The 19,826-nt window shown below is 49.4% G+C and overlaps 1 protein-coding gene across 6 annotated transcripts in view; it reads right to left on the minus strand.

The window, feature by feature from the left end:
• The window catches only part of RNF123 (ring finger protein 123), a 145,629-nt gene that overhangs the window by 103,726 nt on the left and 22,077 nt on the right, over window positions 1-19,826 (minus strand). For all 6 annotated transcript variants that reach the window (XM_034775189.1, XM_034775192.1, XM_034775191.1 and 3 more), the window contains exons 11-14: window positions 19,171-19,285; window positions 6,937-7,041; window positions 5,697-5,822; window positions 2,831-2,923 (exon numbers count right to left, since the gene is read on the minus strand). In XM_034775189.1, the coding sequence (XP_034631080.1) occupies window positions 2,831-2,923; window positions 5,697-5,822; window positions 6,937-7,041; window positions 19,171-19,285 (439 nt within the window). The remainder of the gene's footprint in view (window positions 1-2,830; window positions 2,924-5,696; window positions 5,823-6,936; window positions 7,042-19,170; window positions 19,286-19,826) is intronic.

The following is a 19,826-nucleotide window of genomic DNA, read 5'->3' on the forward strand; positions in this document are numbered from 1 at the left end:
CTTTCACTCTATGCATCCGAAGAAGTGAGGTTTTTACTCACGAAAGCTTATGCCCAAATAAATCTGTTAGTCTTTAAGGTGCCACCAGACTCCTTGTTGTTTTTGTAGATACAGACTAACACGGCTACCCCCTGATACTTGACACTATGATTCTATAGTGATACTGGAGAACTCTCCCATGCCAAACAGGACAGTTCCGAAGGCAAATATTGGGACCAAAAGCTGCAGCTGAGTTATCCTGGTTAATCCTGGTACCACCACTGCAACATCAGGGAGTCAGGCACCAGTGGCTCCTGGGCTGAGGTAAGTGAGGGAATTGTCACGGTGCCATCTGTAGCCAATGATTTTATTTTATTGTGTGCTTTGTGATGTTAGGATTATAGAAGTATAAGATTGATCAGTAGTTAGAAGGGATAAATATGGATTAGATATCTAAGTAAGGAGGGCTGAAATGCAAGGCCCACTGGCGGAGGCCTGTAAGGTTTTAGCTTAGCCATTTTAGGCCTTAGGAGTTAAGATATGCTTGACATAAGTAACCAAAGAATAATCCAATGCCATAAGATTACAGGAATAGATGTGCCAAGGGGTGATATTGTGGAAAAATTAGCCGTAAATTTAATTTTAGATCACAAAACACTCTAGAGGTATATTTTTTCCCTTAACTGCAGGCTACAGGTTGTGCATCAATGTTAATGAGAATAAAAGGAACTATGCACAACCTGTAGAAAATAGGGTACAACAATATTATGAGGGGGACACAATATAAATAGGGAAAGAGAGGGTTGACACTTTCACGCACATGTGCAGGGTATGAGATACAGTCAGAATCACATTATAAAAGAGGGTGCCCAGATTGGGAAAAATTGAGCTCCCTATAGGAAAACTCCAGCAGGAACCATCCTTCTACTGATGCTCAATCAATGAGAAACCTACCAGACCCTAACACTGTCTAGGAGGATGTGAGTATGACTGTCTCTATAATTTATGCATGGATATATTTAGGATTTATATATGCTTGGAAAGTCATAACTTTGTGGTAACTATAATAAAATTGATAAAAGATATTGGACATTGTTCTTGTGAGTGTATGGGTTACTTTCCTTGATCGTCATATATTCCTAGAAGCTCTAGATATGAAACAAGTGGCAGAGGTACCTCTGTTGAACTTGAGACTTTAGCCACCAGAACATAACCCACAGTGGTGTCATACATCATCACTAAATGTACTTTAAATAACATAAAAGGCTACACGTCAGAACCATCTGAGAGTCATGTTTTTGGAACAGGAGCAGCAGGCCATGGGTAATGTCCGGATCCCCAGACTCAGAGGAAGAACCAGAATCTTGCACCAATGGCAGTGCCAACAGAGCCGACAGAATGGGGTGTGTTACATGAACATTGCCAGGTGGCGGCAGATCAGATGCAGGGGACAGAGTTCCCTTGGTAGATAAGAATACCAGAGCACGTAGAGACGTCATCCTTTCCAGGGTGAACAATTCATGAGGCCCGGGAGCATCTCCAAGTCTCCCCAGAGTCAGCAGTACCAGGTCTATGGATGGGACTGGAGTTGGTAACAGGCCCTATCTCAGGACCAGAAATTCACTGGAACCGATGCCAGGGTGTGGGGGTCCATAACCAGTACCAGCAGATCCAGCGAACAATGCAGTCTTTTGTCGGTCTTGTGGGCCTTGGAGCATGGTGCTCTCCCTTGGCCGGAATTCATGGATGGCACAGTCTCTCTCTTAGATCTGGAGGGAGACTTACTTCCATGCTTATGTGCATGCTTCCGTAGTTCATAGCTAGGCCCCACTGCGGGGTCCCTAATACTGATACCAGCAACGTTGTATTGGGGCTCCGTGGTAAGAAGTGCACTCATGGATTGTTCAGGGCGGTGTATGACCGAGGGGAGAGAGGGTGTTGGGGGGCTTGTTCCCCAGCCAGGATCCAACTGCCCCCCTGTGGCAACCTCCATGAGGTGCTTCTTAAGGTGGAGGGCTCTGCCTTCCTGTGTGTGGCAGGGAAGGAGAGACAGATCCTGCACCTGGCCATGGTGTGGGCGTCCCCCAAACAGTACAGACAGTGTTGATGCACATCGTTGAGGGAGAACAAAACGAGGGTAGGAAGCGCAGACTTGGGTGGGGAGGATCGTTTGGCAGGAAAGGCCAAAGTGGCATCCCAAAAGAAAGTTACTACCAAAAACCATGGAAGATCCTGACTTCGTTCAATACCCAGATGCAGATGCTGGGGTGTATGGGTAGGGGTGTTGGGGACTGTTTGGCTGAAAACCACTGGAGCAGCATCCCCAGTCCTTAGCCCTACGAAACCTTGAGAAACAAAACTATTACACAAAACATTCAAATTCCTAAGTAAAGAATAAAAACAGTTTTCCAGGAAATGTGTCACCAAGGACAGCAGAAACTCCGACTCAGACCATGCAGTGGTAAGAAGAAACTGAAGATGAAGTCATCTGCCCTTTATTGCCTCAGGCAAAGCCACGAAGCAACACAGAGGCGCATGCGCGGACTGACAAACACTACTACTTTGAAAAGTTCTGGTTCCAGGAGCATATGCATTACCCTCAATGGAATACAATAGGGACCATCACTGAAATGGTTTAGATGTTTTTCTGAGAGACCTCCGTTAGGTGTTATTTTGGGGCAGGTCTCTGGCCCATGTTATCCAGGAAGTCACCCTAGATGAGCACAGTGGTCCCTTCTGGTGCAGAAATCTGTCTGACTCCAGACTACTCCCTGCGTTGGGACACTTGAAGCCAGGGCAGGATGAATCCTTGGCTAGTCATTGTTCTCGGGCACTCTCAGTTACCACTCACCTGTAAACCCAGGTCTGGGATGATGGGAGAGAACCTGTAAGCCCGGAGCAGGGACATCAGCAGCTGCTTGAGGCATTCATGCACCTCGTAATCCTGAGAAAGAGTAAGAGAAAGACTCAACAGAAATCGACATCTGGGGGGATGTGGGGAGGGATGGAAGGTGGGCATTTCAGAAATAACCAAATCAGGACCAAGAGAGGCATCGCCTCTGGCTGAACACATGGAAATGGTGTTTGCCTAGGCAGGAAAGAGTGGAGTCCCCTGGGTTGTATGTGACCCCATACTGCAGCCGGACACTAGTAATATGAACCAGGCATCTCACAGTACAGAGCACATGTAGGCATTACCTTCCCTCCTGGCTTTTGCTTAGTCATAACGTAAGAGTTCTAGAAAGAGAGGGCCCGATTCTCAGATTCACACTCCTCCCTGCCCCAAGATTTCCCTGCACAGGAGGAACCCCCAGATGGCCAAGAGCTGGGATAGCAGCGCCTACATCCTGGGGCATGCCAGGGCATTCTAACACATCAACAGTCTGCAGCTATTGGAACCAACCAGCAGCAGCCCTCAGGTACAAACCAGCCCCTGAATCAAGGAATGCAAAGCCACCTCTGGCCCAGCATAGCCCCAGTGGTGCCAGAACCAGGGGACCAGAAGGCCATGGCCCTCCCACTTTTTGAAAGTGGACTTTTCACCACAGGCCTCCCCGCCCAGCCAGGCCAGCAGCTGGAGCCTGGCCGGGGAGCCTGGGCTGTGTGGGGCGCTGCGGACCCTCCACTTGCCTGGGGTGGGACGGCTGAGATCAGTCCCCAGCCTGTGTCCCCACCCCCCAGACCTTCCGCCCAGGGCAGGTGGAGGGTCTGTGCTACGGCTCCCCACAGCTGCCTGGCTGTGGCTCCAAGGCCCGGGCCCCAGCCGGAGCCAGGTCAGGGAGAGCTGCACAGGCAGCTGTGGGGAATCGCAAACCCTCCACCTGCCCTGGGGGCCCACGGGGTGGGGCCAGGGGCTGCTCTTGGCCCTATCACCCCAGGCAGGTGGAGGGTCCACGGCTCCTGGCCTGCTTTGGCTTGGCCAGGGCCTGGTGCAGAAGGGGCCAAGGAGGGAGCGGGGGGCTCTCCCCCACCAGCACTTTTGGGAAGGTCCCGCCCCTGCTGCATGGCCCCACCAGACCCCATCACCTATTATAGATCCAGCAGACACCTGGGAAGTTCTGTTCTGCAGCCCTCACCAGGCTGCAAGTCCCATTCCCTAGAGACAGTCCAACAATGGACTTTATGAAGAGGGAGGAGGGTTAGTTTCTGGAAGCTGACCTGCACTCAAGCACTCTGAACCCACCCACCTGATGGGCAGTCTGGCACTCTGCCTCTGACACAGCATCGGCAGCAGAGAGTAATAGCTGTCTAATACCAGAGTGAACATTGAGACAAGTCATCTCCTAGACACCATGTGGCCCAGGTTCTGTTGGCGAAGAGCCCAGAAAGCCAATGCAGCTCCCCAGGTCCATACCAGACCGAAAGGTACCTCTAGGTACCTCTCAGGACTTCATCCTGCCAGGGCTTCTGATTTCACTCCTGGAGGACAGCAATGAGAGAGAGAGAGAGGGAGGAAGAGGGGGAGGCAGGGGCCAATCTGTCACCTGAGCTATGGGCCAGCAAGCGTCCAGAACATGCTAGGGGAGATTTCACTGCAGCATCTGACCCACGGTGATGAGGGCTAGTAGCAGCCATCTGCTAGCCAGGTGCAACCACAGGGGTGGGCAATACCCTGGAACTCCTGCAAGCCTAGGGTGACCAGATAGCAAGTGTAAAAAAAATCAGGACAGGGGGTGGGGATAATAGGTGCCTATATTAGAAAAAGCCCCCAAAATCGGGACTGTCCCTATAAAATTGGGACATCTGGACACCCTATGCAAGCCTGACCCCAGCTACCCAAGAGTGTCTCTTCCCTACAGCTCCTGGAGCAGTTAGATCAGCCGCCAGGCTGCTTCTGCCAGTTCTGGGTTTAGACCCACCAGGGTACTGTCAGCAGGGGGTTCCCAGGAGATGCCTGCCAAAGCCCAGCTCAGACACCTCCCAGGAAGGGGCACAACCTCCTGGCCTGGCTGAGCCTGGGCTGTATTTCATTAACCCAGTACTAAGAGGGCAATGGCGTGACACTAGTTGCCACTGCAGCCAATGCAACGTCATGGTCTATAACATTTCCCAGGTAGCCCCGGCCGCTCCAATGAAGAGAACTTTATAATTACAGAAGTATTACTAAATAGTGGTTATTTTCAAAGAGTTTTAATCAAGAGTAACAGTTTTACTGTCACACAAGCAGGAAGTTAAATAATTAACATCTGTGTTTATTTACAGTTTAGGAAGCTAGAAAAGTCCGATTCTGAAATCGCTTTTCAGAGGTCAAAGATATCAAACTCTTTCCTCCTCTCTTCCCAGTTCCCTAGTAGCAGCTCGGTCTTTCCCTCTCCACAAGGGACAGTTGTTAACACTGAAAGGACCTGGTCACTGGGTTCTGGGTGGGGGGAGAAACTCACTATGGCCAGCAATTTCTAATTATCAATCTAGTTCTTCCCAGCTCCCTCCCTGCAGTCACTGTAGCCAGGGCCTGGCGTGCTGAGAACAGCCAGTGCCAGGGCACCAGATGCTGGTACTGCATTCTTAAGGGAGTACAGCTGGCAGGCAAAGCTGCTTTGGGGGATGGTGGCAAGAAACCAACTCAACTGTTAAACCATGCCAGTGCAGAGTGCAGACAAGATGGGCAAATGGGGAAGCCCAACACCCAGCCGAGATCCTGACACCTGCCCATTGTTACAGAGAACCAAGGGGATGCAGAGTTAAAAGAGAGAGGGGGAAGTGCCTGAGCAACTCACCTCCATGAGAAGCCACATGAGATCCAGTAGCTGCTGGATGAGAGGATGTGCTTCCACAGCGCCTCCCTGCTCCAGAATGCTCAGCAGGAAGTTCATGAGCACATCTTCCACCAGGTACACTTTGCACTGCAAACAGAAAGCCTGTGGTCAGCAGCTCTAGCCAGCAGCAGCACCAAACAGCAGCAGAGAACGGGTTCTCAGCACTAGACAGAGGGTCTAGGCTCAGGTGGAAAGCTGTAGATTTGCTGGGAGCCAGCATCAGGTAGGAACGGTGACTTACTGCTGCCCATGGGATATTCCTGTTACAGCAGACTGAAGATGACACGTCTGGCAGCAATGCCCGGCTCGGTGCCATGAACAGCCCAGCCCACTTCAGGAGTACATGGAAACCGTACCATTTCTGACAAGTGCCAGGCAAAAGTGGGCCACAGTAGATGTGAAAGCAAGAAAACAGAGCCTGACTACCAAACTCAGGGTACAAAGGGCTCCAAAAGAGTGTCCCCTGCAGCCCATTAGCCCATAGGTGGCAACTCTATGGGTGCTCCGGGGCTGGAGCACCCACAGAAAAAAATTGGTGGGTGCTGCAGCTCCCCATGGCCCCGCCCCACCCCCCTGCCCCAGCTTACCTCCACCTCCTCCACGAGCACGCCGCCATGTCCTGCTTCTGCCCCCTCCCTCCCAGCGCTTGCGCTGCGAAACAGCTGATTCGTGGGGCAGGGAGGGAGGGAGGGGGAATGCAGCGCACTGGGGGAAGAAGCGGGGCTGGGGCGGGGATTTGGGGAAGGGATCCAATAGGGGCAGGGAGGGGGCGGAGTTAGGGTAGGGACTTTGGGGATGGGGTTGGAATGGGGGCAGGGGGCACAGGCACCCACCGGCGCTGGAGAAAGTTGGCGCCTATGCATTAACTCCCTGCAATGCAGCATCAATCTCACCCCTATCACCACCACTCTGCAGTTCACTGACCAGATAGCAAGCACACACCCTGGTAAACACAAAGCCTCCACACTAGCTCTGCAACATCACTCTCTCAGTCAGGCTGTAGCAGGAGCTGCCACCCCATGGGAGAGGGGCCATTCATGACTTGGGACTACCTGACAAATAACTCTAGGCCTGTGAATTCTCCGATACCAGAGCATGTCACCTCTCCTGCCTGAGCAGGCAGCTATGAAAACCAAGGAGGAGTTGTGGGTCCCCCTCCCTGCAAGCACTGGGGGGGAGCACATGCACATCCAGCACTCACCATGAGAGGGGCAAAGTGGTTAAAGATGTGTGCCAGGGTGATCAGCACTGTGGGCTCTCCTTGCAGCTGCCACATCGACGTGTCCTTCTCCACCAACTTCCCCTCCTGCAAAACCAATCCCAGGAGACATAAGGCTCTGAGCAACCCCAATCCTGCCTGCAGCGCCATCATCAGACGCATGCTTGAAGGAGGGGGCAGCACTCCCTGCCTCTGCAGAGAGGACAGCAGCACAGGGGATGTCCCTGAAGGGATGCCCAAAGGCATGCACATCCCCCACGCCCCATAAGGCGGCTTTCAGCAGGGAAGCCATTATAGAACTCAGCATCCAAAACGCCACAATGCCGAAACAGCCTTTGGGGGGTGAGTTCTAGCTCAGCCAGGCCCGACACCAGATGTCAGGCAAAACCCATTCCATAAACCTGCATCCCCAGGACAGCCTGACGGTGCACATGTTTAGAAACAGAAATGCATGTTACTGCACTGCTATATGAACCCCCCCCCCCCCCCCCTAAAGTGCATTTTCCCTCCTCTCCCACCATCCACACTCAGAGGAGGTGAGAGAGAGGCCTGCAGGCCTGAGGCTCAACTCCCAGCACTGGAAGGAATTTTCCAAGATACAGACAGCTGTGGGGGTGCCAGGAGTGCTCTGAGCCCACCAGGCAGTGCTGGCTCAGCAGCTGCATCTCCAGGTGCTGCCTGGTACAGCTGGGCGCCAGGCCCACAGTTATGTTTGTTTCACCCCCTGTTGCTCAGCTGTTGGGGAAGGGACCAATCAGGAGACAGTGGGTGGAATGCAGGCATGGGGATGTATGAGAGTTCATTACGTCTCAGATGCTAGGACAGGGGTTCTCAAACTGGGGGTCATGAGGTTATTACATGCAGGGTCGCAAGCTGTCAGCCTCCTCCCCAAACCCCGCTTTGCCTCCAGCATTTATAATGGTGTTAAATATAAAAAAGTGTTTTTACTTTATAAGGTGGGGGGGTCACACTCCTAGGCTTGCTGTGTGAAAGGGGTCACCAGTACAAAAGTTTGAGAACCACTGTGCTAGGACAAAAGAAGGCACAAGAATTTACAGGGATGGTGACTAGAGTGCAGTAGCCTTTCCCACCGTGCCATGGGACATGCTCAGCTCTTCAAGTTACTGCATGTGTGCATCCCACTCACAGTGTCCATGTGCCCAGCACAGGAGCTCAGAATGTTTTCACCAGCAGCGTCCAAAGGGGGGGAGGAGGGTCACACACACACACTGCATGGCCTCACACGCCCACTCCTCTGAGGTCATCAAGGGCACAGCAACCCCAGTGGCCACTCGGTTCCTTCTAACCATCTCAGGCAGGAAGTGGGAACAACTGTGTTGCTCCCTAGTAATCTTGTTACTTGGTCATTAGACCGGCAGTTGGTAGTTAATTCGTTCCTGGGTAGCAGTTAGTTTGGTCGCAGATAGTGTACTTCTTTCTGTTTCAGTTAGCTTGTCAACAGTAGGGTTAAAAAAGCAGCAGCTTATGGAGAAGCAGAGGCATCATTCCTCTGATCACTGCCAGCAGCAGCGGTGAAGTAAGGGTGGCATAGTATTCCTAGCCTTACTTGTGTGCTGCTGCTGGCGCCGCGCAGCACTGTCTTCAGAGCTGAGTACCAGGCCAGGAACCACCCCTCCCCGGCCACCCAGCTCTGACTGCAGCAGAGAAGGATGGCAATACTACAAACCTACCCCCTCCCAATAGCCTTGCAACCCCCTTTTGGGTCAAGACCCCCAGTTTGAGAAATGCTGACAAAAGGGCATTCCACATGTATATTTCACCATTTTTAAATACATATTCATTGTTTGTTACAACACTGTGAAATTTAAGATTCAAATATCTGAAACCATGAAATTCAAGATTTTAAAAATGCTATGACAGTGAAATTTACCAAAATGGACCGTGAATTTGGTAGGGCCCTACCTATAGTAGAGAGCAGCATATCTGTAGTCCGTGCTCCTGCATCAGCTGGCTGAACTGTATTGATGATACTTTCAGTTGTGGCCCTGGCCACACTATCGCTCAGCCTCAATGCTTCTCTGTCTAACTCTCCCACAGAACCTGACTCAGCTCCCTGCCGTAACATGCACTGGGAAATGATGAAAGCCCTGGGGAATCATGGGAGAAGTCACACCCTAACAGCCCTTTGGGAAAAATCACTGAAGGAGCCATGGTGCACGCCCTAACGCCAAGCTGCTGCCAAATGCCTGGCTGAACTAGGACAGAAGGGGGGATGGGTTAGACTGCCCCCAGGCTGGAGTGACTTAGGATGACAGGAGGGGGAGCAGGAGAAGGGAGGGGAGATGGGCTAGGCTGCCATGTTTTGGAGTGAACTAGGGTAGCAGGGGATGGGGGATGAGCTAAGCCACCACGCATTGGGGCAAATAAGGATGGGGGGGGGGATGGGCTAAGCTGCCGTGTGCAGGGGTGAACTGGAACTTTAACACACACCAGCACATGCCCTGGTTAAGCTGCACATTTCACAGAGCAGTTTAGACAAGAGTTCAGAACATGATTAGTGCTCTTTTCCCTCTCCCCACATGCAGGGCAGAATGGCCTTAGATACCGTAAGGCACAGTCACTACAGAAACCAATGGTACCCAAGATACAGAGTGAGGAGAGCACCCATAGATCCAGAGACTCCAAGGCCAGAAGGGACCACTGTGCTCATCTGCTCCACAATAATTCCTAGAGTAGAGCTTTTAGAAAACCATCTAGCCTAGATTGTAAAATTGTCAGTGATGGAGAATCCACCACAACTCTTGGTACATTGTTCCAGTTATTAGTTAGCCTCACTGTTAAAGTTTACACCTTATTTCCAGTCTGAATTTCTCTAGCTTCAGCTTCCAGCCACTGGCTCATGTTAGACCTTCTGCTAGATTGAGGAATCCATTATCCAATATTTGCTTTTCAGCTGGTACTTACACACTGAAATCAAGTCTGAATGGACCAAGCTATGAGTCTCATTATAAGGCAGGTTTTCCAATCCTTTAATCATTCTTAGGATTCTTCTCTGACTCCTCTCCAATTTATCAACATCCTTCTTGAATTGTGGACACCAGAACTGGACACAATATTCCCACAGCGGTCACACCATTGCCAAAACCAGAGATAAAATAACCTCTCTGCTCCTACTGGAGATTCACCCATTTATGCATCCAAGAATCACATTAGCCCTTCTAGCCGCAGCATCGCACTTGGAACTCATGTTCAGATGATTATCCACCATGACCCCCATAACTTTTGCAATATCACTGCTTCCCTGAATAGTCCCGTCCTGTAAGTTTGACCTCCCCCTGCTTTGCAGGGAGTGCAGCACTTGTATCCAGCACTGGTCACGCCAGAGCACACCAAGAAACTCCCCCTTCTGACCTACATTCTTGGCTCCCAGCTGTATACATTTACACTTAGCTGTGTCAGAACACAGTGTTTGCTTGCACCGTTTGCCAAGCCATCCAGTTGGCTCTGTCAGTGACCTGTTGTGACAAAATGGGAATTGTCCATAACATTGTATGGATGATGTGCCTGCCAGGGACTTACCTGACTAGGGCTTGCCAACTAGTGGGTGCAGAAGGGTTAAAATGTTCCTGGGGCGAAGCAGAAGGCATGAAGTTTTTGGATTACCTGTCTGGGATGGGATGAATTGGCCGTTAAAGACAGGATGAAAGCGACCCATCTCAATTGAGGGTCCAAAAGACAAACGGGAATGTCACTGGCCAGGCCATTCACACCTAGCAACCACCAACCAGAAGCAAGATTCCCCCAGCCACACCCACCTCTCTGCTGGGAAGCAGAGAGTTGGAGAACAACGGGGAAAAGTGGCAGGTAGCTATGTTAAGAGCTGGCCTTTGGAGAGACAAAGAGCTTGCACCTGGACTGACTTCAATGTCTGAGGCTTTTTTCTGCAGCCATATTAGGAGAGCAGCAGCCATGAGCCAAGAAGCAGAAAGTCACATCCTCCCATTCCATCTAAATTACATTAAAACAATGAAATATCAGGCTATTAAGAAGGCCATCTTGTCCTAATAGCACCCACCATCACCAGATAAAGAAACATCTTCAGATCCTTAAAAAAAACTGTTTGATAGTTGTGATTATGAAATCTATACTTCTACTGTTTGGCCTTTATGGTCCCTACTTCTCTATTGTTGATCTGTAAGGTTTCTGTCTGGTTCTTTGATTTTTTCTGTCTGTTGCATAATTAATTTTACAAGATTTAAATCAACTAAGGTGGTGGGGTCTGGTTGGTTAAAGAATTATTTCACAATATGTTAGGATTGGTCAAAGAATTATCTTGTAATATTGTAGTAAAATGATTGGTTAAGGGACAGCTAAGCAGGACTCAAATTTCACAATATAAACTGGGGTCCAAAAGGAAGTTCTTGGGAACCAACTTCAGGATGCAGCCCCAGATCAGAGCTGCCAGACCTCAACATCCTGCCAGCCATATCATGCAGAAGCTGGAGTCCCCAGATGACCTGATCCTGACTGGCCACCAGGAAAACTTAATTTGCCTTATTAGGAGCATTGATTATTACACCCTGAGCCCTAGGAATGGGGTATGGATGGGTGCCTCAATTAAGAGGGTTATGCCTTGAGCCCTAGGAACAGGATAAATGTGGGTGCCCTAGACAAACAAGAGGGAAAGAAAAAAAAAAGGACAGAGCCAACATACATTCTACGGGCAGCTTGACTGGGTAGAGCCCTGGCTTTCAGCAGTATGGACTGTCTGAACCTTGGTTTCCCTCTACTAGCATCAGGACTTTCATATTCTGTAGGCCAGATGACTACTAAAGCATTACCTTGTTTTTGAAAAGGTTGTCTGGTGTCACTGCAAATACCTACAGAGAGCACTGCTCCCTGAGGGGTACCATACAGACCTCCCACAGGAGTCTGGCTCGGCTGGATTTGCTGCAGGGAGCCATGGAAAGAGACAGAAATTGCTGCTGGGGCAGACAGCTCAGAGTTGTGGAGGCCATAGGTCTGACCTGTTGAACTGTGTGGACCCTTGAGGTCTGGAACATTAAAGAGTCACTCCAGGCTGGGGCACAGACCAAACCCTGTGAATCTGACACACCTGTCCTCTTCATTATTTACTACTCCCCCAACCTGCCTGCACTTCCTATCCCAACAGGTTCTAACTGAGCAAGTTTCTAAACTAAGCGAGGTAGGAAAGATTTGTGGTGTGCTTTCAATCATGACCGGGGCTAGATCCAAGTTCTGCCCTCTGTGGGAAAGCAGAAGGCCAAGCCCACCGTGGGATAAAGCAAATGTTTCCAGCCTGGATGATGATGAGGCAGCCTCATAAGTGTCACTGCTAGAGAAGCATTCTCTAGCTACCGTCAGCAATGGTTATTTTCATCTCCCTCTCTTGCCTGATGCTGGATGCCAGGGATGAGAATACAGATTCTCTAAGATGTGCCCACACTGCTGCCATGAGGGGCATGTCAAAAATTGGACTAGTAGAGTTGGGATCAAGTGAGAATTAAATATGCAAAACAGTTTCACACAGCTGCAAAAATAAATACATTCTGTGGTTATGATCATACAAGCTATAAATTCAGTCTCCCTTGGTGTATAGCATCGATGGGAACTCTCACTGCTGAAAGCTGTGATACAAGAAATATTTTGTTGGTGAGAGACAAGCTTTTGAGCTTCACAGAATTTCTTTACGTCTGGAAAAGGTAACCAGAGTATCACAACTAAATACAAGCTGGGACAGATTGTTAATGCATAAGAGATTAACACAATGCAAGAAACTACTTAAAATGAACAGGGCAATTAACATCCTTGCAGTCATGGGACAAAGGAGGATTACAAGGTTACAAGCTGTTGTAATGAGACAAAGCCGGGCTCTCTGGTGAGCCCATGATTTTTAGGCCATGTCTATGCTACACAAGTTACATTGGTATATGCCACAGCAGTTAGTATATAGTTTATGCGTGTGCAAACTTGGTTCCTTGTGTCAGCGCTGAGCATACTCACCAGGAGTGTTGTGTCAAGGCACATGTGATGCACTATGGGCAAGTATCCCAGTGTGCAATCCACCACTGTCTACAAGAGTCTTTTGGGAAGTTTTGGCAATGCATACTGAGGCAGGAAAGAGTCGTGCAGAGATGACTGTGAACAAGGGGTTAACTTCACAGCTTGCAACTGTCTCCACCACATAATGTCATCTATATCCCATAATTTTTGCATTTGTTTTAAAAATCCTATGAACCTATGCAGCCCTCCTGGCTATCCGCCATCTGACAGCAGTATGGAGCCTGCCCAGCTCTGCGCTATTGTCATAGGCATTGCAAGTACAGGATAACTATCCTCTGGCATTTCCAGAGCCACAAGAACCACCAAATCAGTGGAGAACATGCTGATTTCTTGGAAGATGGATTGCCAATTCAAGGTGGTAGGTGGAGTTCACAGAGGAGCTGCAGATGATGGAGTGCTGTTTCTGGGCCCAAGGAATGAGCACTGACTGATGGGATCACATCATCATGCAGGCTTGGGATGACAAGGAGTGGCTGGAGAACACTGAAAGGTGCTACCTGGCCCTGCTGTTTGGGTGCCTGTTAGGAATTGTATGCTGCTTCGTGCACATATTAATTTTGCAGCACTTGCTGTACATTTGATTATTACAGTTTTTGTCACCGACCCGATGAGCTGTGTCCCACTGTACAGTAACAAGTGGAACAGGAGTACTTGTGGCACCTCAGAGATGAACAAGTTTATTTGAGCATAAGCTTTCGTGGGCTACAGCCCACTTCTTCGGATATATAGAATGGAAGTCTTCTTATCAAACTGTCTGTACTGGGCTATCTTGATTATCACTTCAAAAGTTTTTTTCTCTAACTTAATTGGCCTCTCAGAGTTGGTAAGACAACTCCCACCTTTCCATGCTCTGTGTGTGTGTGTGTGTGTGTATATATATATCTCCATCCTCAATATATGTTCCAGTCTATGCATCCGAAGAAGTGGGCTGTAGCCCACGAAAGCTTATGCTCAAATAAATTTGTTAGTTTCTAAGGTGCCACAAGTACTCCTGTTCTTTTTGCAGATACAGACTAACACAGCTGCTACTCTGAAACCAGTAACAAGTGGGTGCTTTCAGAACTGCTAGGCAGGCTGTAAGCATATGTTGTGAACTTATGAAGATGAATTATTTTCCAGACAGGATTTTATTCAGTCAGAAACCCAGTGCAAAGAAATCTGTGCCATTTAAAAGCAAATACACTAAAAACTTAATAAATTAATGGAACAAAACTTAAGGGGAAAGAACATTCATGTCCATTTTACCTACACCTACAACAACCGTAGCTATCACAGGTCAGTGCACATGAAGCCGAGGTTGTCCTTAATGTCCCTCGGGGTGGAGTGGTAGGGTAGGGATTCAGCCCCTGATGTCATGTGGAATATTGGGGGATGTCAGGAGGTGCTGCAGTGGAGTTCTCCATTGACTGCAAAGGGAGACGAACCCCGGATTGTTGAACCTGTAGGTCCACAAAAGGCTGCAGCACCTATATTTGCTGCCAGAGAAGCCCATTGCATCCGGGTGCATCTCCCTCTCCTTTTCCTGATGGGACTCCTGGGACTTTCCTTCCTTCTCCAGGCTGTCTGCAGTGTTCACCCTCCAGGCCCTGTGCTCACACTCTGATGCAGCACTGGCTTGCAGGATCTCACTGAACATGCCATTCCAGATCCTCCTTTCCCCTCACCTAGCTCAGGTGTCCTGCAGGCATGGAATGGGAACCCCACAAGGCGACAATGGCAGCAGAGGCAGATAACACACACAAGTACCACTGTTGATATAGTCCCAATGGAAAGTGAACATTAAGCTTCAGAAATCCCTTCTCTTGCTCCCCTAAAGCTTTAAACAAGAATGTCTGTGCTTATTGACACTTCTGCTTTGGAGTGCTTGTGCACGACTCCCCACTCAGCACCAGCCACGGTGAGCACGGCTCGCAAGGGGTGAGCGAAATGCGGAGTGAACTGCTTGGCTCCATGAAACCGAGTACAGGGCAATGGCATTCAATACTGGCAGTTTTCCAGATACAACAGTGATTTTAGCAGATCTCTCACTCCTGAGGCTAACAAAAGGCACAGAGCACAGCTGCTGTTGGCATCACAAAGCCACCCAGACCCAGATAGAATCATAGAAGATTAGGGATGGAAGAGACTTCAGGAGGTCATCTAGTCCAACCCTCTACTCAAAGCAGGACCAACCAAACTATAACAACCCAGCCAGGGCTTCGTCAAGCCAGGCCTTAAAAACCTCTAAGGAAGGAGATTTCCACCACCTCCCTAGGTAAGCCATTCCAGTGCTTCACCACCCTCCTAGTGAAATAGTTTTTCCTATTATCCAACTGAGACCTCCTGCACTGCAACTTGAGAACACTGCTCCTTGTTCTGTCATCTGCCAACACTGAGAACAGCCTAGCTCCATCATCTTTGGAACCCCCCTTCAGGTAGTTGAAGGCTGCTATCAAATCCCCCCCCTCACTCTTCTCTTCTGCAGACTAAATAAGCCCAGTTCCTTCAGCTGCTCCTCATAAGGTCATGTGCTCCAGCCCCCTAATCATTTTCATTGCCCTCCGCTGGACTCTCCAATTTGTCCACATCCTTTCTGTAGTAGGGAGCCCAAAACTGGACGCAATACTCCAGATGTGGCCTCACCAGTGCTGAATAAAGGGGAATAATCACTTCCCTCAATCTGCTGGCAATGCTCCTACTAATGCAGCCCAATATGCCGTTAGCCATCCTGGCAACAAGGGCACACTGCTGACTCATATCCAGCTTCTCATCCACTGTAACCCCCAGATCCTTTTCTGCAGAACTGCTGCTTAGCCAGTTGGTCCCCAGCCGGTAGCAGTGCATGGGATTCTTCTGTCCTAAGTGCAGGACTCTGCTCTTGCCCTTGTTGAACCTCATCAGATTTCTTTTGGCCCAATCCTCCAATTTGTCTAGATCACTCTGGATCGTATCCCTACCCTAGAGCATAAATACCTCTCCCCCCAGCTTAATGTCATCGGAAAACTTGCTGAGGGTGTAATCCAGTGGTTCTCAAACTTTTGTACTGGTGACCCCTTTCACATAGCAAGCCCCTGAGTGCAACCCCCCTTATAAATTAAAAACACTTTAAAATATATTTAACACCATTATAAATACTGGACGCAAAGCGGGGTTTGGGGTGGTGGCGGACAGCTCACAACCCCCTCCCTGAGAGGTCCCAACCCCCAGTTTGAGAACCCCTGGTGTAATCCATCCCATCATCCAGATCATTACATAAAGATGCTGAACAAAACTGGCTCCAGGACAGACCCCTAGGGCACTCCGCTTGATACTGGCTGCCAACTAGACATCGAGCCGTTGATCACTACCTGTTGAGCCCGATGATCTAGCCAGATTTCTATCCACCTTATAGTCCATCCAGCCAATCCATACTTCTTTAACTTGCTGGCAAGAATACTGTGGGAAACCGTATCAAAAGCTTTGCTAAAGTCAAGGTATATCACGTCTACTGCTTTCCCCATATTCACAGAGCCAGTTATCTCACCACAGAAGGCAATCAGGTTGGTCAGGCATGACTTGCCCTTGGTGAATCCATGTTGACTGTTCCTGATCACCTTCCTCTCCTCCAAGTGCTTCAAAATGGATTCCTTGAGGACCTGCTCCATGATTTTTCCAGGGACTGAGGTGAGGCTGACCGGTCTGTAGTTCCCGGATTCTCCTTCTTCCCTTTTTTAAAGATGGGCACTATATTTGCCTTGTTCCAATCGTCCAGGACCTCCCCCGATCACCACGAGTTTTCAAAGATAATGGCCAATGGCTCTGCAATCACATCAGCCAACTCCCTCGGGTGCATTGCATCCGGCCCCATGGACTTGTGCATGTCCAGCTTTTCTAAATAGTCCTGAACCTGTTCTTTCACCACTGAGGGCTGCTCACCTTCTCTCAATAGTCCTGAACCTGTTCTCTCACCACTGAGGGCTGCTCACCTTCTCTCCATACTGTGCTGCCCAGTGCAGTAGTCTGGGAGCTGACCTAGTCTGTGAAGACTGAGGCAAATAAACAGTGCCTGCTGAAGTTATTGCTGAGTGCAGTGGGAAGTGTCCTACCGAGGAGGAAGTAATAAGGCAGTCATCCCTAGAAACCTTTGGGAGAGCATTGCAGAGAACCTCCATGAAAGTTTCACCAAAATCTCTCAGGAAGATTCAAGGAACATCCCTGTGTACATAAACTGCTTGGTGTGCCCTCCCACCACCCTTGCTTAACTCTACAGGGCACTGAAAAGTAGATGATAATGCTACCTCTTTGTTCCACCGCTACCTCTTCTTGTACAAGTAAATTAATGAAAAGTTGATAGTTGTGTCCTTTTAAGATGGGAGCACCATCGGTATAGCATTGTAATGGGAAATACAATTACACACTTATCTGAGGTTCCTTCCCCTACATCAGGCTCGCCCATGCTCAAAAGCTGGGACTGCAGTGGAATCTCAAACAGGTCCTGGCTCGTGGCATATCTGGACCCCCGAGTCACACATTCCCCATCCTCTTCTTCCTCCACCTCCTCACTGTTCACGCCAGGGGCCTAAGGCTCAGGCTCCTTGGAGGTATCCCTGATGGTCTGTGGGGTGGTGATGGGGTCTCTGCAGAGTATGGCATGCGTCTCTTTGTAAAAGCGGCAGGTCTACAGCTTGGCAATGGATTGACTGTTGGCCTTTCTGGCCTTCTGATACACCTGTTGCATTCTTACACTTTCACACAGCATGGTGCTGGTCCCTGTCATACCCCTTCTCCTGCATCCCCCATACAATCTGCTCATGGATGTCCAGATTTCTATTACTGGTCCGTAGCTGTGCCTGCAGAACCTTTTCTCCCCACAGGCCCAGGAATCCAATAGCTCCTGTCTACTCCAAGCCAGAGTGCCTGGAGCACGTAGCTGGCATGATGAGTTGGGCAGTCGTACACAATAGAGAACTGCTCGATGTGCTCGTCAAGACAATCAAGAAAAGACATTTCAAAAATTCACACGGCTTTAAAGATGTAGTGGGGGGCCTTCCGGTCTCTGTGACCCCTGGGCAGTGGAGTTCACAATCGTGACCAGAGCAGTCAGTGTCAGGCATTGTGGGACGGCTGCTGAAGGACTGTTAGGGTAGACATAAGTAATGCAGTGTCTACATTCATGCTGCAGCCACCTCCATACATCGACCATGGCTCGGTGCCCCTTGGGGAAGTGGTGATGCTGTGTTGCTGTAACAGGGTGCCTACATCAGTAGGACACACGCTTAAGGGTAGACACATGCACAACTAGGTCAACACAAGGCAGCTTAAACGACCCAACTTTGCATGTAGACCAGGACTTTGAGTCCAGCAGAGTTATGAATTTATGTTCCCAAGCTCATTTTTTGAAGGTGTTGTGCAGGTTTCCTTTGAGGATGAGGACTGAGAGGTCAGACATTGAGAGATCGCTTTGGGAAAGGCATTCCCCACAAGTGCGAGGGTGTTTTGATCTTTTATCATTTTTCTGTGTAAGCTTGCCCACATTGGTGTTGTGGAGCATTTGATGCATGGGATGAGGTAAACCACAGGTTGTGATAGACATATGTAGGACCCATGGATCCTAAAAAGTGTTATGGGGGTACTGATCATCTTAACAGTGGAGCTATGTCTGAAGTTTTGCATCCTTTATTCTGCCAGAGTCTGGTGCCTCTGAGTTTGTGGGTCCTGGTCTGTGGGGAGCTCGCTTCGGATACTGTAGAGGTATTAATTGACCACTTTGTTTAAAGTGGTTTCTTGCAATGTGTGTTAACACCTCATGTTTAATCTGTTCCACCTTGTATTTAGCTGCGACACTGAGGACCTTTCCCAGACCTGAAGAACTCCTCTGTGCAGTTCGAAAACTTCTCTCTTACTAGACCAGCTTCTGTTGGTGGAAGAGACATGACCTCACTCACCTTGTGTCTCTAATGTCCTGGGACCAACATGGCTACAACACCACTGCAAACAAAAAATATTTTAAACAAGCTAGAGATGACCTATTGCAACTTTTGAGTGATAGGCAATTAGGAGTCACCAAGTCACAGGAGCCCCCACAAACACATACCCCTGAAGGTAGAGAGTATCCTCAGAGTTTTAAGAGATTTTAAAGTGCCAGGCAGAGGGAAGGCAGCAGCACAAATTTCCTAGAATCTTAGCCTCACTAACCTGATGATGCCAACTTACCAACATGTCTATCCCAATGTGAATAACATTCTTCAGATAGCCCAACAGCTTGTGAGCTTCCACCAGGTCCATGCTGGGCGGGTCCTGCAGGGGGCGATATCCCTCCACCGGATAAGTGCTGGAGTGTTAAGAAAAGTCTACTAGCCAGAACACAACAGAAGACCTGTCCCACTGGCTCCGCAAGGAGACTGCCATGCATGTGCTGTATTATACAGTCCATATAGTCTCTGGTCAGAGCTTGAGGCCACCCCATGCTTGCAAGTCTGTGTGCCAAGCAGGGCACAGACATTCCAAGAGGCCACAAGGAAGTACAAGTATTTCAGACTTTGCTCTTCTGCATCTCAGTGACTGAGATCACCTCTGGGCTCCTCAGACCCGAGAGCCACACAGCTATGGGCTGCCATTCCCAACCCTCTCACCAATGCGTGAGGCAGTTTTGCCATGCCAGGAGATACAATAGAGCACCCTCAGCCCAGAGTGGAGGATGGGAAGGGCCCATAGCAAAGGGGGCCCACACTCCTGGCCCCTTTAGGACTTCTACACTTAGAGTAAGATACAGTGAAGGGGTCTTGGCACTCAAGACCAGTCAGCCTACAGCTGAGACAGCATTATACCCACTTCACTTGAGAGCAAAGTGGAACACCCCCAGTACAGGA

The sequence above is a fragment of the Trachemys scripta genome, chromosome 7, assembly GCF_013100865.1.
Source record: "Trachemys scripta elegans isolate TJP31775 chromosome 7, CAS_Tse_1.0, whole genome shotgun sequence".
NCBI classification, from domain to species: Eukaryota; Metazoa; Chordata; order Testudines; family Emydidae; genus Trachemys; species Trachemys scripta.